This window comes from Sarcophilus harrisii, chromosome 2 (genome assembly GCF_902635505.1).
Source record: "Sarcophilus harrisii chromosome 2, mSarHar1.11, whole genome shotgun sequence".
In the NCBI taxonomy this organism is placed as follows: Eukaryota; Metazoa; Chordata; class Mammalia; order Dasyuromorphia; family Dasyuridae; genus Sarcophilus; species Sarcophilus harrisii.
Window position 1 is genome coordinate 136287021 of NC_045427.1, and position 25519 is coordinate 136312539.

The 25519-nt window shown below is 34.9% G+C and overlaps 1 protein-coding gene across 1 annotated transcript in view; it reads right to left on the reverse strand.

Annotated features, from left to right (window-relative positions):
* Positions 1-1469: 1469 nt before the first annotated feature.
* The window catches only part of MTMR9 (myotubularin related protein 9), a 34315-nt gene continuing 10265 nt past the window's right edge, over positions 1470-25519 (reverse strand). The window contains exons 3-10 of the mRNA XM_003758071.4: positions 25365-25490; positions 22956-23129; positions 21310-21527; positions 19964-20125; positions 17491-17632; positions 13439-13659; positions 7328-7479; positions 1470-6420 (exon numbers count right to left, since the gene is read on the reverse strand). Coding sequence (XP_003758119.1) covers positions 6254-6420; positions 7328-7479; positions 13439-13659; positions 17491-17632; positions 19964-20125; positions 21310-21527; positions 22956-23129; positions 25365-25490 — 1362 coding nt within the window. The 3' untranslated portion in view covers positions 1470-6253. The remainder of the gene's footprint in view (positions 6421-7327; positions 7480-13438; positions 13660-17490; positions 17633-19963; positions 20126-21309; positions 21528-22955; positions 23130-25364; positions 25491-25519) is intronic.

The following is a 25519-nucleotide window of genomic DNA, read 5'->3' on the forward strand; positions in this document are numbered from 1 at the left end:
ATCAGCAGCAGTTGAGATAATCAACAGAGGGATGGCCCTAGCAGTAATGGTTATTAGGAAAAAATGGGATTTGAAGGAAGCCAGGGAGGGCAGGAGCTAACGATGAGGAAATTCCAGGGTGAGGGGAAAGCCAGAGAAAACAAATGCTTAGAGTCCAGAATTGAAGTGATTTCTTCAAGAACCACATGAAGGCTAGAGCCACTGGACTGCAGTATACCTGAAAAGGGAGTAAGATGTAAGACGTCATGGTCAATTCTATGCTTTAAGAAAATCAATTTGACAGCTAAGGATGAACTGTAACATGGAAAGATAGGGAGTCAAGGAGACTAACCAGAGGGTTACTGCAGTAATCTAAGCATAAGGAGCCTGACCAATATGGTGACAAAGCATCAGAGAAAAGTTTATAGGAAGGTGTTATGAAGAGAGAATAGGTGTATTTAGGCTATTTCAGAAGGTATTGCCTTCTGCACTGCTAGTCTTCACCCAATATTTCTATCCAGCTCTAAAGCTGGCTATTTCTTGGGTATTTTGTAAAAATCTTTCAGATATGGCTTAGAAATACAAAGTTTTTTAGGTCCCTTCCAATTTTGAAGTTCTATCATTAGATGACATCTAAAGATACCATTCCAGTTTTAAAATTTTTGATTCTATTAAGATTAAGTCCTTTGAAAGGCTTCATGATTTCTTGCTTTTGTTTAGGCTGACAAATCTTTTATTCTACAGAAATCCCTTTCATCATTTTAATTGTCCTTCCTTTTCAATATTCAATTGTTTCTTAGCAACTTCAGACTACCACAGAAACGACTCATGATAGGAAACAGATAGGGAGAATGGAAAGTGCAGGTATGTGGACTTCTCTAGAAAAAGTAGTAATTCATGGATTGCTGCATTTGGAAGTGTAGTATCTCCAAAGTGTAAATAATAATTTATACTGTTATCCAATAATTACCAAAGGTAGGACTTCTAGACAAATCTGATGGCAGTAAGGGAGGATGGTGAGATATACTGCCCTCAAGTCTTTACTGACCTTTCCTACAATTTATGTGGCTCCATATCTAGTTTACTGTTCAAATTCACAAGAGGCACTGGGTTACATGGCCTCCTGTTTTGAATACAATTCCCCTCTGGGAACTTCTGAATTATAGGCAGCTACCTTAAGCTCCTATTCTGAAGACTCAGGAAGGTAAATTTTCTGCAGATATTTAATTTTGTTTGTTTTTTTCTTTCCTGGGGGAGGGAGGGAGAGGAGGGAGAGGCAGCATGCAGAGGACATTGGGAGGTGATCAGAATTAAGTAATTTGCTTGTCGCACATTAAGTGCCTAAGACCAGATTTAAACTCAAGTCCTCCTGATTCCAGAGCCTGTGTCTATGCACTGCACCACCTAGCTACTTGCAGATGTTTAATTTTAATCTCAAATCTTAAGAACAAGACTAGAACAGGTTGAAAGCAAATGAAAAAGAAAACAACTGCAGGTTAAAACAATAAGTATATTTAAACGTAAGCATATTTTAATTCAAATATTTTCTACCAACTTCTTTAAGCTCTTTGAAAAAACTATTGTCAGATGGCAGCTTAATTTTTCAGCATCTGATTAGATTGAAATTTTATCTAGACTCAGTGCAGCTCTCCTTTGTAGTGGAAGAAAACACCATACACAAAACAAGGCACCAACAATAACATAAACACTTGAGACAACACAATTTCTTTCAAGTCAATAAAATCACACTTGACAAAACAGTTGACTCAAGATGATTTAGGATGGATATATATCTACTATTTAGTTTGCATTATTTAATGACCCTGACTTGAACATTACAAAGAATATTAAAATGTTACACAGATATACAAAAGTGTAGAGTTATCTTTCCCCACCAGTAAAAGACAAATGCTCTGTAGAGGAATCTCTACAAAAAAAATTAACAGCACTCTAATGTTTAGCAAAAGATACATTACAGCCACCAATAATGCTATATGGTGTGACTTTATTTTATGGAACATGAATAGTAACAGTGCACTTGAACCCAAGAGTCAACATTCAAATATATCACGAGTACAATCCAAATACCTGGCTAGTGAAGAAATACATTTAAACTAAATTGTGCAAGTACAACATTTTTATTATAAATGGCATTAGATGTACAAGGATTCTAAGAAATGAAGTCTAGCATGTACTTGTGTTGAACAATAACTCTCCCAGGATGCATACATACAGCTTGAACCAAAAGCAAGTGTTATTATGGCTAGTTATAAACAGGCCCTACTGCACTGAGCAATCAGATGGTTTTAAATCTCTATACACCATTCTTTGGATTTGCAAATAGTCAAAAATAAAAGATTTTTGTTCACTCTTAAATTCCACCAGTAATCACTTTTCAGGACAGTAAAGAATTTGTAGTGAATACCAATTTCCTTCACATAGAATAAAAGAAATTGAATATTTTGTAAATTTTTAATTCTGAAGGACAGATGGCTCTGTTTGCTAAATAGTAACTTACAGTAATAAGTATGGAAGTCAAGAACTTGAAATATTTCAAAAAACTACTTTTGGGTTACCCATTTAAAATGGGCTGATATGTATCTTATGAAGACTTCAAGACCTTATGGATGAAAATAGATAAAAGTAGTTTTTTTAATGAAGGAAGAAAAAAAAAAAAAGACAAGACTATGAATACCAGTCTTTTATTGGTTGTTATACTGAAGGCAAAACCAGTCTTCCCCAGTATTTGATATTTTATAAGATGGAGAATTACATAAAAACATAACCAAGGAAATATCTTGAAAAGCCCACCTCTCAGCAAAAGTAGACAAAATCACTCTAGGTGTGCCCAAAATAAAGGAAAAAGGGGAAAAAACCCAAATCTGTGTGATATTGACACACAAAAGACTAAAACAGGTCACTTAGATTTGCTCAGTAGCCTTCTATTACTTGTCATAGGCTTTCTATTGCCAGAGCAAGGGACAAATTATTTAAATAACTAGCTCACTTTTTGTCCTGGAGAGAATGAATTCAGTCTAAGAAATAAGTATTCTGCTTTCTTACAGTATCCAATCAGTAAAATTGAAAAGTTTTCATTTCAGGTAATTAAAAGGACTCAATTCTTCCTTAAGTGGTTTCATGGGCATGTATTTGACAAGAGGTATTTACTCTTGACTTATACAAAAGAAGTCAATAGACTTTCAAATTCTCCTGCATTTCATCACCTAAATTGAAGTCATTTGAGACCCATATATTCTTATTAATCTAGACCTGACAGTCCAAAGATTATAAAAGAAATCTTCCCAACATGAGCTTATGAATAAATACAAAGATTTTCTAACACCGTTCATCTAAATTGCTTCTAAAACTTAAGAATGAACTCTATTTAGAAGTTAATATTGTTAACTTTTCATTTGGCAACAAATCTTACAGCGGCTGCATAACTGCCTCAAATGTTTGTGAAGGCAAAAAGCTCATTTTGACACAAATACTATATATGATGGCCTTTGCCATGAAAATAAAAAACCCATAATTTTAACTGTAATTTAGCCAAACCTGTTTTCCAAATCTAGATAATTATCTGTTAATTACAAATGATAATAATGGACTCAATAAAGTCACAGAGACGAAATTCTCTCTTGGAAAAATAATAGGGCAAGTTTATCTAAAAACAGTCAGGATTTGAAGAACTGACTAAACGAAGGAATAGAGATTCTAAGTAGAAATCATTCAGCTGAAGGATAGGGATAAGAAACTATTCTACACTTAGAAAGATAAAGTCCTGGATGTGGTTGGCTACACCAGATCTGTGTACTACTGGATAGTGCTTACACACTTGCTTGTTTCCCTTTCACAAACTTTTAACTACAACTAAAAATGTAAACCAGCACCTTCAATATGAATGATTAAATGAAGGTATCCATTTCACACACAAATACCTCATGTGCATCACCCTAAATGAGAAACGGGACCTTGATAAGGACAATCCCCGAGACCTAAGGCTTCTATCTTAAGAGTATTAAAAAACACTAATATCTCATAAGCAACTCTTATTTGTTCTTTTTTCAAGTCAGAGGTAATTTATTATCTCATAGTATTTTTTTCATATAGCCAGAAGACACTTCAGTTGGCTCTAACTTGCCCCAAATGACTCTCTGATTTTGAGATTTCTATCTACAATGCACAAAACCATACGATAGCTTAACATTCCTTATGTGTTAGCACCTGTTTTCAGGAAGAGAAAGAGGGAGCAGATTTTATGTCCCTTATTATTACTGAACTCTGGCTCAGACATTCATTATTATACTTGCTGACCATAGATGATGAGATGCCATCTCTAGGCATAGGACCTAGTAAGAAACAGCCCCTATACCTGCTTATCTAGTTCCTGTGGACCACATGTTGTATTAATCATGTTTAAGGAATCACTAAGAAATCTTCTGATGCTCTCCCTTATTCCTAAGTGGAGGGGGAAAAAGTCTGCTACTTTGAAACAAAGAGAAACCTAGTTTTAGATGTGGTTGGAAAGTAGCAGGTCATTCTCAGGACTCACAAAGTTTTCTTTCAGTCTCTGCCTTCCAAAATTTATATAACACACACATATATACACCATACATAACTAGCTCTAATCTATTTCTATAGAGATCTCAATTCCCTTCCTTGCCTTATAATAAGGGCTATTATGTTCTAAGGTTCACAGCAATAATCAAAGATATCCACCATTCTAAAATATCTATAAACAACTTCTCACTAACAACAGTTTTTCAAATTACTGCTAACTAGCCAGGAAAAGGAATAAAAAGAGCAGAAACTTTTAAAGTGGCAGGATTGTATTTCTGGATGGGGTGGGGAGAAGCAGCAAGTATTTGCCAGTTTCTAGGGCTACTGTGGTCAGATTTACATTCAAGGATGGAAAGCAAAAAGTTTATCCTTTTCCACAACATACAGTAGCACTAAAACTGGGTTATGTTTCAGTATTCTACACTAAAATGGTTACATGTATAGATGTTATGAGTTGATATTAAATTCTACTCTTTCACAGTGTCTTCTTTAAGAGTGCTAAGTAATAGCTAAACAAAATCAATGATGAAAAAAATTGGCAACACATTTTCAAGAACTGACCAGAAGAAAAAGCTGACACCAGAATAAATAAATCATTAGTGTTTTTGTGTAACATCTGAAAATCTTTTAATCTACTTAGTTTCTGAAATTTAAAATGTGGTATTACATCACCATCACATAGTTTGTTTTTTAAATCACATTTGCCTAACGTAAAACATGGACAAGTTAACAGTCAAGACAAAAATGCATTGTGATAAAAAAAAAAAATCACCACAAAAGTTGTAACCTTAGTATTAGTCAACTCCTGTTCTTTAAAAAAAAAAACAAAAAAAAAAAAAAACCCAGTGCAATGAGAACATCAGACAAGGGCAGTGCATCTCTAGTTAAAGGTAACCATTTTTTATATTGTAAATTATGACCTCTTCCAAATTATATTTTTTCTTTCTGGTCCTCATATGTTATTTTTATTTCTACAAGGTATGGCCAAGAAACTCAAAAACAAAACAATGTCAATATTGCACATTCTTCCAACTCTGATTTAGTGTTCACTTTTCTAATTCTTAACAGAAATCCCATCAGACAGCTGGCTTCTCTTTCAAAAGCAATTGTCCTACAACAATGAAACAATGGTATCAATGTACTTCTATTTCCTTTTTAATAAACCAAAGATAGAATAAATTTATCTTTGTTAGTAAGAATTATGTCAAAAAGAAGTTGCAAATCCATTTTTAAGTCCATTGTTAAAATGTCTTGATTTGCCATTGCAGGTTTGAAACATATGGAATTCTGATAAACACCAAAACTCAAGACAAAAAAAAAGCCAAATAATCCTTTAATTAGATGACTTTTGTCTTTGTCCATAGCTATCCATCCATATAAGATTTAAATTTAAAAAATAAGCTTAAGTTTACACTTAAGTGTAAGTGGTCTATAGGATGACTCCATCAAACATGTCACTACTTTAATGTCAACTAAAATGACTATCACTCCTCTTTTCCTCAAAATGAAGCCACCTAAGAGGCCTTATGGAAGGTAAAAAATGGTTGGAGATTTCATCAATGAAATGTTGCGAAATCTATTACATCAAACCAGTTCCACCACTTAAGCATATTTCAAGCTTCACTGTAAAGATGAACCATAGGAAAATAGGAGAAAGAAGCTAAAGGAGAAAGAGATGGAAAAGATTCCAACTCTAGAGCCACAAGGGACTTTCTTAGGGGCTTTCTTGCATCCCACCATCTTCTGTTTCCAGCTCTGCCAACTGCCTTCTAAGGGTATTTACTTTTGCCTGTAATTCCTTGTTATATTCAATGATATTAATCATTTCATCATAGGCTTCATCCAGATATTTAGAGGATCTATTCCATCGTAAGAATACACCTATTGAAAGAAAAAAGGGGAAAGAAAAAGGGTTTTAACATCATTTTATGGAAAAAAAACAGGAATGATAAGTACCTAATCTTATTCCTCTACTTAGGTTTATACCTCTATAATCCCAAAGTGAATTACCTAACTGTTTATTAAAGAGATATATATAAGGTGGCACTATGATCTCCCATGTTATATGCCAGTAACTGACTGGCATTATGATTCATCAAAACACTCAGATGGATTATTGGTCTAAAAGACTCTTCTATAAATGTCTAGTGTTAAAATTGCTATCATATATGCAAATTGCATAAAACTATATTTTAGTTTAGTTAGAAAATGTTTTAAAAGCACAGTGGCATTTCACTTAATGATATTAACTAAAACAGTAATATTTTACATTTGTATAGCATTTTACAATTTTTAAAGCACTCCATGTATATTTATTTATCTCCACAATAACCCTAACCCTATTAAGTATTATTAGCTTCATTATGTAAATAAACTTAAGTTGGAGAAATTGAGTGACTTGGCTAGTGCTAGAAATAGAAACCAAAGTCACTTGACTCTTCTTTCAGTTGGCTTTCCACTCTACCTTTCCACCACCTATGGAGAAAATCCAAGCCAAGTGGCCACTCTGATCAGTGAAGCTAGTGCAGGCTCAAGCTCCACATGGGCCATTTTGTTCTGATCAGATCCACTGACACAGATTACTCCTCTAAATACTCTGTGCTATTAGATACCAGAAGCCTGGGCACGACAGGTTCAGAGTTAACTAAGGAATGTATCTAAGTACAGAACCCTCTAACCAGTCCAGTTGTTGCTTCACTGCTCGCAGATGAAAAGATGGCAAGTAATTAGAGAGAGAGAGGGATGACTGAACAGGAATAGAATACACCTGAAAAGAAGAACCATTTACCTTCCCATAACTGAAGACTTTGTGGAGCAACTGAAGGCCAGATGACAAGGCTATTGGCTTCAAAAAGAGGATTAATGAACTTGTTCAGCTCACTGGGTCTATTGACCCAGGACCACAGAGACATGGTTTTCTGCTGTAGTTTCAATTTACACCTGATAAAGAAAGGGAGTCACTGGTGATCAAGTGAAAATGTGTAACAACTCACTATCAACAACCTTATTTAATGATTCTTTTATGTAATGTTGGGACAGCAACTCCTCTGTGCAAGCTAAAACGTACAAACTGAGTCACTAAACTTTCAAAGAAATTTCTGTAGAATATTACTATCTAGTAAATTAAACTAACTCGGCTTGAATCAACAGAGATACTGTTTTATAATCAATCTTTTCTCTAGTAGGCAGAGACTAAAAGCACACACTAGGTAGGTCACGTTGAAGATTCCACTTAAATCCATTCAAAGAACTTTACTCCTTTTTTTCTCTTTACTAGGTTTAAAGCAGCATAAATATTTTAAATTGTTGAGTGACAAAAAACTTTCAGTATTTCCCATTGCTAAGAATCTGGAAACTTAAGAACAAAACAGTACATATTACAAGAAAACATAGCCAAACCTCACTTTTATAATTGTAGTACTTCAAGATCCTTTAATACTCAAGAAAAATCAACTATGTTCTTTACATCTTATTTATGAAAAAGGATAGTCTAGTATTATTTGGGGAAGGTTTTTTAAAAAACATGAAAGATTCTTGGCTAATTTTAAAAATAACCATAAAAGCAAGTTGCCATAATACCTTTTTTTATTCCCTGCTAATTCCAGTTAGCATGAGATTTTACTGTAAAGTAGCACTATGCTTCTTAAAGTCCCCATATAGTTCATTTTTAAACATTAGGGACAATAACTAAACACTGTATTGTAGCTAAACAGGTAGGCAATTACATAGTTTTGAGTTATGAAAAGGCTATGTAAGCACTAAACACTTATACTCTGACATGCTAAGGTCTCTCCATTCTATATTTAAGTGGCACAACAAAGGTAGCCTATATAATAGCAAAGACCAAAACAAATTAAGAATCCAAGATCCTAAACATGATTAGTTAAGAAATACAAAGACCTTCCCATTCTCACATTTTCAATTGTTCATTTTAAATATTTGTCACACCCACTTGTGTGCTCCCCTCTTGATCTATAGGAGTATGTCTGCACTCTTTGTATTCAGTAGGACAAAGATTATAACCACCATTACCATTTATGGGTCTACCCATCAGAATACAGTAGACAACTGTTTTGGTAGTGGAAAATAGTAACAGGGAGAGCTAATCATCATCTTATCTTTGCCACAAACTAGGTGTGTGACCTTGAAGAAATCACAATCTCTCTGGGCTTCAGTTTTTTTTTTTTTTCTGTAAAATTAAGTCTCACTAGATGATCTCTAAAGGTCTTCCAGGTCTAATATTCTAATTTCTAATTAAGATGTGATAAAAGTGGCAGCAGAGAGGAAGAACTGAGAAGCAGGAAAAGAAATTAGTGAGAATAAGTCAAATATGTGGCTCTTTTCAACAATGAGATGATTCAGACCAGTTCCAATTGTTCAGTGATAAAGAGAGCCATCTACATTCAGAGAGAGAACTATGGCTACAGTGTGGTTCACAACATAGCAGTTTCATTTTTTTTGTTGTTTGTTTGAATTTTGTTTTTTTCTCAGATTTTTTTTCTCTTTCTTGATCTGATTTTTCTTGTGTAGCAAGATAACTGTATAAATATGTATACATATATTGGATTTGACATATATTTTAACATATTTAACATGTATTGGACTACCTTCTAGGGAAAGGGATGGGGTGAAAGAGGGGAAAATTTAGAACAGAAGGTTTTGCAAGGGTCAATGTTGAAAAATTACCCATGCATATGTTTTGTAAATAAAAAGCTTTAATAAAAAAAGAGAGAGAGAGAGAGAGACAATAGGTCAAATACCAGAAAGGATAAGAGCCTTGCTCCTAAAGGCAAGGGCAAGGCAGTCATCAGCTAGTCTCAGACTATCAGTCTTGAATCCCAAAAGAGATTTTTAAGAAGGAAAAGGACCTATATGCCCAAAAATATTTATAGCAACTCTCTTCTCAGGGCAAGATATTTCAAACTGCCGGGATGCCCATCAACTGGGAATGGCTGAATAAATAAATAGTGATTATGATGAAATATTATTCTGTGGGAAATGATGAGCAGGATGCTCTCAGAAAAAAAGGCTGCAGATAGTGGGGGAACTCTGGGTAAGTATAAAGCTCAGAGAGAACCGGCTAACAATGTCTGGTTTGGCTCCCCACCTCCCTTTAGTGCTCTCACCTTTCCTGAGAAGTCAGGGAGGGCTGACCACCTGTGTTCTACTTGAAGCAAGGAATACTTATAGTAAAGAGGCATTTACATAGCAGGGTGCTTATAGTTAGCACTTGCAGTGTGCTGTGGTGATGTAATGCTTCTATGTTAGCACTTGCTCAGTGTAATGTGGTGATATAATGGTTCTCTAGTTGGCACATGCTCAGTATGTTGTAATGATGCAATCATACTAAGGTATTTAAGGGCTGAGAGGACTTGAAATAAATGGACTCAGGAATCTTTAACCATCCTCATGGGTCTCCTGCCTCTTTCACTCCTCCACTAAGACTAAGAACTTGGGCTGGTCCCGAGATCCTCCAGAGAGCTAGTCTGGACGGTGTATTTTGCCACCCCAGTGTGGAGACTCTAGAAAGCATAGTACATTTTGGCATTCCAATTTGGGGGCTCTAGAAAGCACACTATAGAAAGAAACCTGGAAAGTCTGCCATGAACTCAAGCACAGTAAAATGTACTGTGTACAAAGCAACAGCCAAAGTTGTGGGATGACCAGCTGTGAATGACTAGGCAATACAATGATCCAAGACTATTCTGATGGACTTATTATGAAAACTCCTATTCATACACAGAGAAAGAATTGATTGTGTCTGAATACAGATTGAAGCATTCCCTCACTCACTTTTTTTCTTCTGGTGGGCAATCTATATTTTCTTTCCAAACATGGAAATGTTTTGCCTAACTTCACAAGTGGTTTATTAATGGGGGCTGGGAGTGGGGGACAAGGAAGAGAATTTGGAACTCAAAAGTTTTAAAAACAAATGTTAAAAAAATGTTTTTAATGTAACTGGGAAAAATATTAAATATATTATATATGTATGTGTATACACACACACACACACACACACACACACACACATTTTAAAGGAGCATGCAAAGTCCAAGACTCAGTTTCAATTTCTTTGCCATTCAGGGTCATAAAAATAGACTAGAACCAATCTTCTACTCCTAATGGAGTGGACAAGTATTTATTTATATAGATCTGAATAAATGCCTTACTTGCTTAAAAAACAAACAAACAAGCCCTAATTTTTAAAGGCAGCTAGATGGCACAGTGGATAGAGCACTGGCCCTAAGTCAATAGGACCTGAGTTCAAATCTGGCCTCAGACACTTCCTAACTGTGTGACCCTGGGCAAGTCATTTAACCCCAATTGCCTCAGCTAAAAAAACAAACAAACCAAAAACCCCCCCAAAAACCATGGTGTTATTTAATATATAAAGGTAAAAACAAAAATCTCTGCCCTCAATGGGCTGACATTTTATTATCCTGTTCACTTTAATTTAAGAAATTAAGACTTGGGGCAGCTAGATTAGTACAGTGGATCAAACATCAGTCCTGGAGTCAGAAGGACCTCAGTTCAAATTCAGTCTCAGACACTTAACACTTTCTAGCTATGTGACACTGGTCAAGTCACTCAACTCCAAATGCCTCACCAAAAAAGAAAAGAAAAGAAATTAAGACTCAAGAGAGATGAAAGATTTGTGGTTGAAATAAGAACATGCCCTGACCGGGCTCTCTCATAAAAACATGGAATGTAAGAATTTCAAAGGACCACAGAGATAATCCTTCCCATTAGAATGGGAACTGGGTTCAAGGAGAGACAGGAGCTTACCTCACAGTGCAGTGTAAAATGACTAATAATCTTCATCATTCCCTAGATCTAAAATCCCAGGCAAATTATTTTACCTCCCCAAGCACTGGTGTTCTTTGTAAAATAAGTGCACTGAAATAAATGATTTCTAAGGATGCATCTTTCACTAAAACTCTTTATTTTTAATATAAGCTGCTAGTAGAGTATGTAAACAGTGTTATTATATAGAATTAGATGTTAAAATAACAATCATTTAGCTGTACAGGACTTTTGCAATAACAGCAGCAATCCCTATCTATCATGAATGAAGGTAACTTCTTAGAAAATCAGCTTAAAATGGAAAACTAGGAATTAGCCCAATTACATTAAGTTAAAAAAAATTGTGCTCACTTAGTGGGCCCTTAGTAAATATTTCTGTACCCCTCCTCCTTACCTCTACGACCTGAGAAAGTTTTGCAAAATATTAGTTTTGAATCATTAATGCAAAAGGACAATGTTAGCTCTACTTATACATACACATAAAAGTTTGAACTTGTTCTTCAACATGCCTAAAAATAAACTGCTATCACAATATCATTAAGATAAACCTGGGAATAAAGCATCTGTAGCAGCAATGTGAACATGTTCAAACACTAAGGGGCCATTCTTGCTAAATCAAGCACATAAAAGAACTTTAAGACAAAGTAGTAATTCTTTAAACCAAGTATCTATAGAGACTATAAGACTTTTCTGTAAAACTCATCAAGTGGTTCTAAGGTTTGTACCAAAACTAGATTGAGAGCTAGATCTGTAAAAAGAAAATTCTAACTTCAGAATCTATCAATACCATTCTCTCCCCCCCCCCCGCCCCCCCCACTCTTCCAAGGCAATTGAGTTAAGTGATTGCCCAGGACCACATAGCTAGTGTGTTAAATGTCTGAATTCAGGTCTTCCTGTCTTCACACTTGGTGCTCTATCCACTGCATCATCTAGTTGCCCATGTAAGTACAATTCTTGAAAAATAAATGTACATTATCATCTGTTTGTAGGTAAAGACAAACTTATAAAAAAAATTTTTTTTAAAAAACAAAGTTACTTTATATCAATACAATTACATAGAAATGGTTATAAAAAAACAAATCACATTTTGCCTTTAAAACAAACTCAGGCAATTTGAGGATCATAATTTACAGAAGTGATTAATGTAGATCAGTGAAACCAACAGAGACCTTGGAGTCAGAAGACCTAAGTTCAAGGCCAGGCTTGAGCAATAACTAGTTGTATGACTGTGGACAAATGTGTTAAATTCTCCTGGTTCCAATTTCCTCATCTACAAAATGGAAATATTACTTCTTGCACCATCTATATCAGAGTTGTATTTTATAGGCATATAAAATAGGTGTACAAATCAAGCATTTATTAATAATAAATCATCATTTCACAACCCTATCAGGTCATGACCTGTTTAAGAAGCTCTGATCCTCTATCACAGTGTTATTATCAGAAAAGTACTTTGTTAATCATAAAATGCTGCATAGGTTCTAGTATTATGAACAATTTCTCAATATAATTAAAAGAGATCCTTCCACTGTGCATTATTTAAATAAACATAAGGACTTAGTGGAGGTTAGATTTGTGAAATGGGATGGCTGCGGTGGTGTCCAATATATTAATTAATACTGATATATTGATAGACTTGCTCTGTTTGGCCCAAAAAGTCAGGAAAAAAAAGCACTGATGAGATTGTGAAGCAGATTTTTTCTTGATATAATAAAAAATTTCTTAATAATCAGAGCTTGGAAAGATTTACTGGATATGAAGTCTCTTCCAATTCTGAGAATCTGACTTCATGAGACCAATTTTTAAAAATGGCAATGCTGACAAACTCAAGAATCCAAACCCACTCATGAGATCCCACTCAGTGTATTTGCAATTTAAAATTTTGAGAGTATATACGCTCCTACAGAGCATGCCACTTTTGTGTTCTGGGTTGTAGCCTGTTTTGTAATATAAATGACTATATACAGGATAATTATTGATCTTCCCAATGGTTATTTAAAAGCAAAAAGGAGACAAAACTTAATCTTTATATCTTTGGGACTAGAAAGCATTGTAAAAGGGGCTGTAGCCATGAGAAACGGAGATGTCTGCTTACCTTTCACTTTCATTGTTGCCCAAGAAGGTTCCAAACTGTGAGGCATAAGAGTGCTCAAAGAGCATGATAAGGAAATGCTCATTAAATTCAAAGGAGCAAGGGAACTGGCGCAGGATTTGCCACACACAGTCTAAGAAAAGAAAAAACACAGGTGCTTCCCACTTCTGCTTACTGTTGGAGTAGGCCGACTGGGCACAACGCTGCTGGAAGGGGTGGCCTGCCTGGAGAACATTAGAGTATAGTCATTGTTATTTTGTCTGCCACAGCTATGATGAAATACCTGATTATAACACATGGGGCAGCCTCAGAAGGGAAACCTTTCCAGAAATGTTCTCTAAATGACAAAAGCAACTTACTTAAAGCAGAGCCTACACTGCTGACACAAAGCTTCCAACTGTCTATTTATTGTACAGCTAAGAGCAATTCTTCTTGACAGAAGGTTGGTGGCAGATTTTGTCCATTTCTTTGTTTAAAACTGATGTTTTCTTCCAGACACCAAAATTAAAAAGGATGTCTCCTCAAACCCCCCCCACTTAGGCAGCCAAAATCAAGGAGGTCTTGGGAAACTGTCATACACGATAAACTCAATGGGAAAGAAGCATATGCCATTATAAGCTGCAACAAATATGTTTGAAGTACTTTTTACATAAGTATGTTTAAAACACTAGCTAGGGGTTTATTAACCAAAGATAAGTGAATATAGCAGGCCCTGTTCATAATCTATCATTATGTCTCAAATTCTCAGAATTATAAAACTCAAGAGATAAAAAGTCAAAGACTATTACCCTTATAAAATGAAAGAAAAAAATTACTGCCTCTTTGTTTTCTTACTTCTTTCAGTAAAAGGTCAGCTATAAGCTCTGCTTTTCCTTAGACGCAAAGTTTCAAGTCACTTTCTGATATAATCAGCTCCGTCATTATGGCTAAGGAATAAACCCATGTTTATAAAGAGATGTGGCCAGATTATTTTAGTTTGATTTTAGAGTGGGAACATATCAAAAAGCAAAATTGTCAGAGTTGTTTTCCCATTCCTCCAAAACAGCATATCAGCTTCTAAGGAACCATGACATTCTGGACAACTAATGTGAGCCAGGAGTCTGTGAAAAAAATAAAATTTTCCCCTCTTAAATATCAAATATGAAATGATGTGGTGCAACATTGCCAATTGTTGCATTTTTTTAAAATAGGAAAATAGGATCATTATCCAGAGAGTATACTCTCAAAATCAAGATTCATAAGAGTTTATTACAAATTCAAGCATTATATGACCTATGTGGAAAATAGTAATCAAAAGAAATAATAAAAAGAATCTGCCACCTACTGTCTAAAGTGAGTAGCTGAAATGATACATTCTACTACTAATAGCCACTTGCACAGTCACTACTGCCCAAGTTCTGCTTTTTAGCTTCATAATCAGAATCTAAGCAAAGTAAGTCTTTCAACTAATCAAATTCTTACACATCAAAGCTACACATATCACAAAGTACAAAACTTTGGGTTTTTAGATCATTTTAGTTGACAAGCAAAAATAGCTTCAGTTAATTTTGGGGTTTCTATATCTATTAAGATCATACCTGAATTACAGAATAAAGATATGGCTACACAATACTTCTGGAGCATTGCAAAAGAGAGGGGTGCGAGATTGGGTAGATAGAAGATAATAGCATATAATAACATAGCCAAGGTCAATATCAAGAACATGGATGGATAGCATCCATAACAACATTAAGAATATTATAATAAGTTATAATTATAAATGATGAATTTTTTACCAAAGTAATTCATTAATAGTTTTTCTTAACACTGATTCTAAAGTCATTACTTGTTTGTTAGGGTCAAAAAAAAATTTTTTTTTAATATAATAAATTGAAATAACACTATTTTTTGGAACATCTTTTCAGAATAGAATATTCAACTTCTTATTAAAATGATAAATTTTACAAAATATAGCTAGGAGTTTATGACCCAAAAGGCAATTGAATACACAGGGCCTTGCAAATAAAGTGGGGAAATTTAAAGGAGGGATAACTTTGAATATGTTGCTATGTAGGTAGAGATGTTTAGCAGGCACTTGGGATTATAGAGATCAAAGTTTGGGAGAGACTGGAACAAGATATGAAGATCAGGGGATCATTTCTGTAGATAAATAAAGAACTCCAAAGAAAACTCAGAAAAAGAAATCAGACAGGAAGACTTCTATCCTATCCCAAGAGGTCCAGCTCAAGCATCTCTTACTCTAATCCAGATAAAAGAGCTCATTCTCTGCTTCATTTCTTAACTACCCTTAATCACTGATAAACAGGTCTCAGTTGACTGAGGCCACTTTAGCTTAAGACAAGATTAGAAGGAAAACAATAAACTGGGAAACATTTTTACAGTCAAAGGTTCTGATAAAGGCCTCATTTCCAAAATATATAGAGAATTGACTCTAATTTATAAGAAATCAAGCCATTCTCCAATTGATAAATGGTCAAAGGATATGAACAGACTCTCAGACGAAGAAATTGAGACTATTTCTAGCCATATGAAAATATGCTCCAAGTCATTATTAATCAGAGAAATGCAAATTAAGACAAGTCTGAGATACCACTACACACCTGTCAGGTTGGCTAGAATGACAGGGAAAGATAATGCGGAATGTTGGAGGGGATGTGGGAAAACAGGGACATTGATACATTGTTGGTGGAATTGTGAACACATCCAGCCATTCTGGAGAGCAATCTGGAACTATGCTCAAAAAGTTATCAAACTGTGCATACCCTTTAACCCAGCAGTGTTTCTACTGGGCTTATACCTCAAAGAGATATTAAAGAAGGGAAAGGGACCTGTATGTGCACGAATGTTTGTGGCAGCCCTGTTTGTAGTGGCTAGAAACTGGAAAATGAATGGATGCCCATCAATTGGAGAATGGTTGAGTAAATTGTGGCATATGAATGCTATGGAATATTATTGTTCTGTAAGAAATGAACAGCAGGATGAATACAGAGAGGCTTGAAGAGACTTACATGAACTGATGCTAAGTGAAATGAGTAGAACCAGGAGATCATTATATATATACCTCAACAACGATACTGTATGAGGATGTATTCTGATGGAAGTGGATTTCTTCAACAAAGAGAAGATCTAACTCAGTTTCAATTGATCAAGGATGGATAGAAACAGCTGCACCCAAAGAAAGAACACTGGGAAATGAATGTAAACTTTGCATTTTTGTTTTTCTTCCCAGATTATTTTTACCTTCTGAATCCAATTCTTCCTGTGCAATAAGAGAACTGTTTGGTTCTGCACACATATATTATATCTAGGATACACTGTGACATAAATTTAACTTGTATAGGACTGCTTGCCATCTGGAGGAGGGGGTGAAGGGAGGGAGGGGAAAAGTCATTACAGAAGTGAGTGCAAGGTATAATGTTGTAAAAAAATTACCTAGGCATGGGCTCTGTCAATAAAAAGTTATTAAAAAAAAAAAAAAAAAAGACTTTAGCTTAAAAAGACCAAGGTAGCCTCCTGCATCCAGGGCAACCTCCAGTCATCCTGATCTATTTGTTGCCATTGGATTCAGATGACTCCAGAGGAGAAAGTGAGACTGTTGATTTTGCACAACTCTCCCTCCCTTAAATCTAATTCACTTGCATGTCATGACATCACCTCCCTGATGGTCCTCTTCAAGAAAAGAGGACAAATAACAATTACTTTAGTCCGAAGTGAGTAAATTCTTTCTACTTAATTCTTATAGCACTCTGTGCCATTCATTTACACTTCATCTTATTAGACATCAAACTGCAACAAAACTGGGACAGTCATATTTCTTTGGCCCACATGGTACCTTCTATATAAACATTCTACTATTAGTTTAAATTCATTCATTCAACAGGCAGTAAGATAAAGGAATTATCTGCCAAGGAATAAAATAGAAAAAAAATTATTTTTCATCTAATATGTCACAGCTACTACAAAAAGAAGAAATTAGTACATAAAGGAAATGCTTTCTGAATAGATGATATAAATACTTCTGACAAATTCTATTTGAATCAAATAATATTTCTTACCTGTAGCCACTCTCTCTCTATAAGAGCCTCAAAACCACGAATGGTCCTACATCTTGGTTCTAAGATGATCTGGGCCAGGGAGGTAACCTGAAGTGTAGAATCAGTTCCCTCTGTTCCATGAATCAATACCGATGCTCCTTCCCTGATAGGAAAATCCAGAGCACAAATGGGATACTCCCGACATGTTCAATGAACTCTGTTAACAATAAACATTTATTGAGTACAAATAACTTGTAAGGCAATGTATACTTCTCCACAGCCCAGCAGGTTCTCCGTCTTAGTAAGATTGATAAAATATATTCAAGATTTTTCTGGAGATGGAGCAAGGAAGAGAAAGGAGGAAGGGGGCAGGGAACATCTCCAAAAAGTCCTAAATCATGGCCTCTCAGGTGGTTAAATTTCACAGACCTGCCTTTCAACTTTCACACATGAATTTCTCTTCCTTTCTAAAGTTTTTGAATTTCATAGTAGGCCCTCTTACTCCTTTCTCTTCTTTAAAAAGACATTCTCAGGGCCTGGTTTTCTTCCTTTGAAATATACCCTCAACTTCAAATGACAAAAGAGCAATCATATAAGGGAATGATATTTCAGAGTTAATGAACATAAAGTATTGCATTTATTGTGTAAGACCAAAGGCATGTCCATCTCTCTGTGTAGTTGAGGATCTAGAGATTAGTATTTGAGGGAGTGCGAAATACATAGTATGAGGAGCAGGAGTTCTTCAAGGATTTCGGGTCTGACTCAAGCCAGAGACTTAGAAACTTTCAGGGCACTCTAGATGGTCTAATGTAAGGTAAAATCTGATTGCTGTCCTTCTGGTCTCCTTTCAAGCTCCTGACTAAGGACTGGTCTGGGAGACACAAGTGCAGACTTGTCCCTCGTTGGAATTCCAGTAAAATGCTGCTTGTCCTAGCCCTTGTTAGCTAACTGGAGGGCTCTGGGAGTTCAGTGAAACAGAACTGCAGGATCCCCTTAGGCCTGAAGTCCCTGATCTAGTTATTCAGCTGCACCTCAGAATGAGTTTGGGGCTAAATATGAGACTCCACTCCAAGGCCAGAGCCTCACAACTGCTGGCTGGCTTCTGTGTGTTCACCTTGCAGTCTGAGGTATCCATGACCACTTCTTGCTGTAGTATACAACTGCTGTAGTATACAACCCAGTGCAGTTTTTGTGCTAAAAGATTTTATATGGGACATTCCTGACTGCAGTCTCTTTCATAATGCCCACAGGTCACTATTCCCCTATTCCAACCCCGGCTGAAGAAATGACTGGGTTTTTACTTGTACTTTCCAATCCCTACTCAGTAACCTGATATTTTATCCAGAACTTTTATTTATTTTGTTTATTAAATTTTATTTATTTATTAAATGCCTATTATGTTTAAGGCACTGTGGTAAGTGTTTTATAAATATCACATGGAAAACAATCTTATAAGGGCACAGTTTATAGGTGAGGAAACTTAGGCAGACAGTGACTAAATGATTTTTTCAGTATCACAGAGCTAGTTAAGTTTCTGAAGTTGGATTTGAACTATTTCAGATTTTTCCTACTTTACCATCTTTGCTAATCTTCTTTCATTTTTGTACTTTGTTCCTGATGCCTAGCATAGAACTTGGCACTTTAATAATAATTAAGTCCCTCAACTTCTGTCTGCCTCATTTTCCTCATTTGTAAAACAAGAATTATAATGGCAACTATTTCACAGGGTTGTTGTGTGGATCAAATGAGATAATATTTGTAAAAAGAACTTAGCCTAGTACCTGTATAGATGTTCATTTCTTCTCTTTTCTTCTCCCATTTAAGAAACTGGTTTTAAAAGTAATAAGTGCATACTGGGTGTTACAAATAGTCTTAATTCCATTTTAAGCTTTAATAAATTACTAAGTATTAAAGTAGAAAGTTATTACTTAATAATTTATTAAATCTTATTAAGTTATTTAGTAACTTATTAAAATTGAAAATGGCATTAAGACTTTCTGGAAAACCCTGTACATGCAAATCTTCAAACACAAATATCTCATTTGTTTCTAAAGGAGACAAACTACTTGCAGTTAGGTAATGCCAGTAAGATAAAGGGAAATACCATTTATAAATTTCCCTTACAATTCTTGTTTATTTGTTTTTTGCTGAGGCAATTGGGGTTGAGTGACTTTCCAGGGTCACACAGCTAGGAAGTGTCTAAGACCAGATTTGAACTCAGATCCTCCTGACTTTAGGGCTGGGGCTCTATCCATTTCACCACCTAGGTGCCCTGTATTACAAATCTTAAAAATGTTATAGCTCTTGCTATCATTATTTTTGTTATTGTTGATGCTGCTGCCTTGTGTATAGCACATGATGTAAAGAGGGAAAACTGTGATTTGAACCAAAGACACAGAATTGAAAGCAAATAGAAACTTGTTATTTATGTACCAATATAAATCAAGGTCCAGACAGCAAGAATCATATGAAAGATTCCACAGATGCCCTTTACCTGTCAATACACTGAACAGCCAGGCAGGCAGTGGTTAGAATCTCTTTGATGTGAGTCAACCAATTAGAAGCTTCTAATTTGCTAAGCCACCGGTCCATGTTATGTGACTGGTCATTACAAGCTTCTACAAGTTTTATCAAACTCTCCTGAAGAATATGATACCTTTGGGGAAAACAAAATAAACAATTCAGACTATTATTAAAAAATAGTTGACTTTTACAAAGCACCTTAAAGTTTACAAAGTATTTTATATGTATTACCTCATTAGATAATGTAGAGAAGCATATTAAAAATGAAAATATCAAGAAGTAAAATATCTCTCTAGTAAGAGGGGCTCTTAATGTCTATAAACTTTTAAAAAATATTTTGCTAACTACATCTTAATATAATTGGTTTCCTCTGTAATCCTATATATTTTGCTTTATGAATTTAAAAACATTATCTTGAGAAAGGGTTCATAGGCTAGGAAAGGACTTCAATAGCAAGCTAACTTGCCTGCCTCAGTTTATTCATCTGTAAAATGGGGGCTAATAAAAGCACTATTATCCTTTAATTGTTCATATAATAATGAAACTGGGGAAATTGGGGCTCAGAGAGAGTTAGTTAATCACACATAGCCAACCAACATACACTCTGGGAGGAAGGCTAACATAGTTGTAAATCATCACCACTAAGGATAAGGATCCAAATACCAATATTAAAAGAAATCTGCATAAATGCTTATATACATTAGATAAAACCTGTCATTCTGAACTGCTTGTGAAGAATCTTCTGCACCTGAGATTAGAGCAAAGGCCCGGTATTCTCTCAGTGGCTGAGAACATCAGCCTAACCATTAGGAAGACTTCTCCAATGTTTTCCTGGCTCCAAAGCCTATCAGTACTGGATGTCTGGGCCAGTGACTTTGCCACAGGTTATGCAGAAGTTTTTAGCAAATACAAAGAAAGGGCAAAAAGTTAGTAAATTAAAAAAGTAGGTGCGGGGCACAATCATAACACACATATGTAAAATTTATGTCTTTTAGCAAGTTTTGAAATTTATTATAGTCATGTTTGAAGATCAACAAGACTCACCACAATACTACTGACTAAGGGGCAAATTTTGTGGAATAAGCATAAAGCTGATACAGAAAAAGGATAAAAATAATATCTTCAGTACCTGGGATGTTCTCTTACCATCTCCCATTTCATCAAATACTGAAAGAGAGTTCCCAGTACAACTTTGGGTCTGGGTCTTTGAAGCAAGTATTTATAAGTTTGTTTGAACAAGCAATTTCTAACTACTTAAGAACCCACCTTTTACTTTTTATTTTAAAAGACTATATTACCTTTTTCAGTAGGTTTTACCTCTCAATGGACTTGTGAATGCGTCTCCACTGAGGATAATGAGCTTCCTGCTCAAAACCACCCCCTTTAGCTCTGGCTTGTTGAGCCACATTTAGAGATCGGGTGTCAATAATGTATCCTCGTTTTCCTGGACCAAGGGTAGCATTTATAAGTTGTTCATCTTCTTTGCACCGTCTCCCATTGGTGCTGGTGAGTGGTTGACTACTCCGGATCATTACCTAGAAAGGACAGTAGAATTTAAAATTCCAAGAAGAGCCTGCAAAGTTGACTATCTTCCCCTTTACCACCCTTCCCCCCCCCCAAAAAAAAAAGAAAACCTAACTAAATTATTGAACTGAAAAACATTTCAAAATAATATATCCAAAAGAACAAGTTCTTGTGAAAGGAGGAGGAGGAGAGCCAGTACTGACAGTATAACTTAGAAAAAGCTGAGAAAGCATTATACCTGATTATTTATCAAGTCTTGGATAGGGAAAGGGATTGGACCTGTGATTTTCTTGGTATAGGCAAACTCCCAGGAGGGAAAACTACTTCCAATAGTCTTGGAAAGGTGTCTAGAATACTGAGATATTAAATGACTTGTCCAAGGTCACACAGACTCTACATATCAAAAGGGGAAATCAAACCTAGATCTTCCTGTTTCAAAGCCAGCTCTCTGGCCATTACATCCATGCTGCTTTTCAAACCTTGAAACAGAAGTCAAAAGACACATGTTCTGGTTGTGATTTTGATAGTGATTTATTTATTTATTTTTTTTTACTACAAATGGGTTTAAAACTGAAATATATGTGCCCATTTCATATTTTCCACTATCTATCTGTGAGATAATGGAGTATCTTATCTATCTGTCTATGAGATAATGATGCACTCTTTACAGTTAAACATTATTAAATTATAAAACATAATTTTTTACCAGACTAGAAAATAAATACACATATACATAAACATTTCTCACCAGGATATTGCCTTCAATGAAAATTGTAAAGTAGTAAAAAAATAGCATCAATTATCACAAATATTCATTTGAATTTGTATCCATGAGATAATGTCTGCTTTAGTTAAAGGATTGAGATTTGTATTTATTGTATTTAAGATAACCATTTCTTTGAGCAATACATAATTCTAATAATTAAAATACTTGGAAATAGTTTTAAATCATTCAATCAGTTTCTTAGTAATGGATCAAATGCAGTTTACACTTGGCCGGGCTTCTTAAAGGGCAATTCTTTGTGCTGTACTCTGAAGTGAACAAAATCTGGGTTTTCTGGACTTGAGAAGTGGAAAATGAATTGAAAGGCATTACCCTGACCACAGAAAATGTTCTATAATTGGATCCCTAAAGTCCAAATTTGAAATGTTTTAGAACCAAGGGTGAGGAAACTACAGAGAGCCAAATTTGCTCATGAGTTAAAAATTTTAGTTTTTATCTTTTTAAATTAAAACATTGCCCAAAAGAAAAAAAAAAAAAAGTAAAAATCATTCTCAGTTCATGAGTCCAGCAGGATTTGAGTGGTTTGGCTTACCCTTGCATTTAGATAATCACAAAAATCTGAATGGGTTAAGAAGGAAAAATAACAATTGTCATGAATAGTATGAGATTCTTCAGGGAACCAAAAAAAAAAAAACAAAACCCAAACTGTACTTACCATTCCATTTTTTTCATGGTAATAACTAAGTACTGGGAAGCGCCCACCATGACGAAATGTAGCCACTTTTCTGAGAGCCTCGTCGTCAATGCAGCTGGGCACAGTAACAATTGGAGGGTAAGAGGGGCAGACAGAAAAATCTTTATTGATGTAGCTCAGTCTCCATTCCTTGGTCTGTAAAATGCAAATGAGAACTTTTCATGCCTGAGCCAAAATCTAAATTTCACAAAATAAAAGCATCGTAAGAGCTAGAAGGGACATGACAGATTCCCAATGCAAAACTCCATTTGGGAGGATGCCTTTCTATACCCTCCTTCTCTGCCTCAATATACCCCGAGAAGGGGCAGCTTTCTCCTCCTTCTGGAAATCTATTATTCAGCTAGATCTCTCTACTAATTTGAATGATAAGCTAATAACTGTCGTGGTCACTCTACCTTACTACTTCTAATCCAGCTTTCTATGCAAATACCAAACAAATCTGCTTCCCTTTCTACATGGCATATTTTCAGATATCTGAAAACTCTTATTTCCTGTTGCCTTCATAAAATTAAAATATTTGAACTCAATTTAGATTTGAAGGAAAGCATATAAATGAATTAGGTGAGTTAAAAATATGTTTCATTTTTCAGGTATAGGCTATAAAGAATTATGATATATGCCTACCATTCAAGATAGATCTAGTCTATAGGTTATCAATTGTTAAGAAAAATGTCTACATTGGAGATGAGTATAATCAAAGAGAATATAAATTGTCAAGAGATTTAAAAAAGCTCCCCTCAAAGTTTCTTTATCTTAAAAATATTAACTTCCAATTCACAACACTTAGTCATAAATGACCTGACTAGACCAAGACAATTATGAGAACTCTGGCAAGCATTAAGTAATATAAAATTGTAGAAAAAAATCTATTTAAATCTTATTTTCCTTTTATCATCTCTTCTTCATCTCATCATCTTATCATCTCATCATCAACACTTAGTGATTTATCATCACTAAGGAACTATGTAATTTCATCTCTGTTTCTACGAATGTAGAAATTCTTAAACTTTTGTTTTTTAATGTAATGTGTTCTTCACTTTGCCCTCTTTTTTATCTTTCATTAAGTTAGCTCTAAAGACAATTTAAAAGTATTTGTAGTAAGGAAGGGACTGAATTTTTAAAAGTATATCAAATAGGTATTTCAATACTGAGTAGGTCATTCTCCCAGGTTTCAAACTAAGGCTCAAATGAAGCACACTTCTGAGAGGGTTAGAGTTACTATAATTATCAAGTAATTCCTTTTGTTCTAACACTAATAGATTCTCAAATACTCTTGACCTACATGATTTATTGGAATTGAGAGTCAACCCTTCTATTATAAGTTACCAACTAGCAAGAAAACATTACATAATTTTCCTGGGTTCTGCTCATACAAATCAGTGTTGAGTATTTTTAGATATGATCAAGAAGTTAAGTTAGAATTATAAAACCCCAAAATCAAAATTTAAGATTGCTTAATCTGCACCAAAAATTAGCAATTTCTACTGATGAAATGCATCAAAAGGATTTAGCAGTTCAAAAACCAAAACATCAATCTTTTAGCTTTAAATCAATAATTAAACACAGACATGGCTATACCAAGGAAAGAGAAGAGAATAAGCATTTTATAGAGCACTTACTATTTTCCAGGCAAAATGCCTGTATTACATGTTTCACAATTATCTCATTTGATCCTCACAACAGCTATATAAAACAGGTGCTAATACTATCCCCATTTTACAACAAAGGAAATTGAGGAAGGTCACACAGCCAATAAGTATCTCTGGCCATATTTGAACTCAGGGGTCTTCAAGACTCAGTGCTTTACTATCACACCACCCAGCTGCCTCACATGTTATCTTCTTTAATAATAATAAATACTACTGGCATTAAAATGAGGGGAAAAAAAAACAAAATCAAGAATTCATTTCTTGCAAAATATTTTCCTGTGTTGCAAAGATAGTTACTGTAAATGAAAATCTCTAGGGAAACTGAGAACTTTAGCTTTAAGAAATATCATTAAAGACTGGTGGTGGGTATTATGATCAAAGAAATGAATGACTAGGAAGAAAATCTGTGGATAAGAGCAACAGTTTAACTACTAAACAGTCCACATTCTCCATTGGCACTTTGAAAAGGATATATAAAATGGCACAGGGTAAAGTTAACCCCCACTAGCCGAAAATAAGTTAAACTTCTTTATTTGGAACTAACAAATTTATTCTAAAGGATAAAGGGCTATCTCATACTTTTATCCCAAAAGTTTTCTTGAGGATTCATGAAAATAAGATTGCCTTTTTTTTTTTTTTTTTTTTTTAAAGACAAATAAGGGTAAATTTCAAATGGCAGCACTGAGCTTCAATTAGGTATAATTCTTAAAAAGAGACTTACAACTGAGGACAAGAGTTTAAATTCTCTCTCAGGAAGAAATGTATGCCAGCCATCTTCTACCACTTCAAACATGGGTCGATAAAAGAAAGGATACATCAGAGTGATGGAGTCCAAGGTTGACAAAGCCTAGAAAAAAATAAAGCAACATTTGAGAA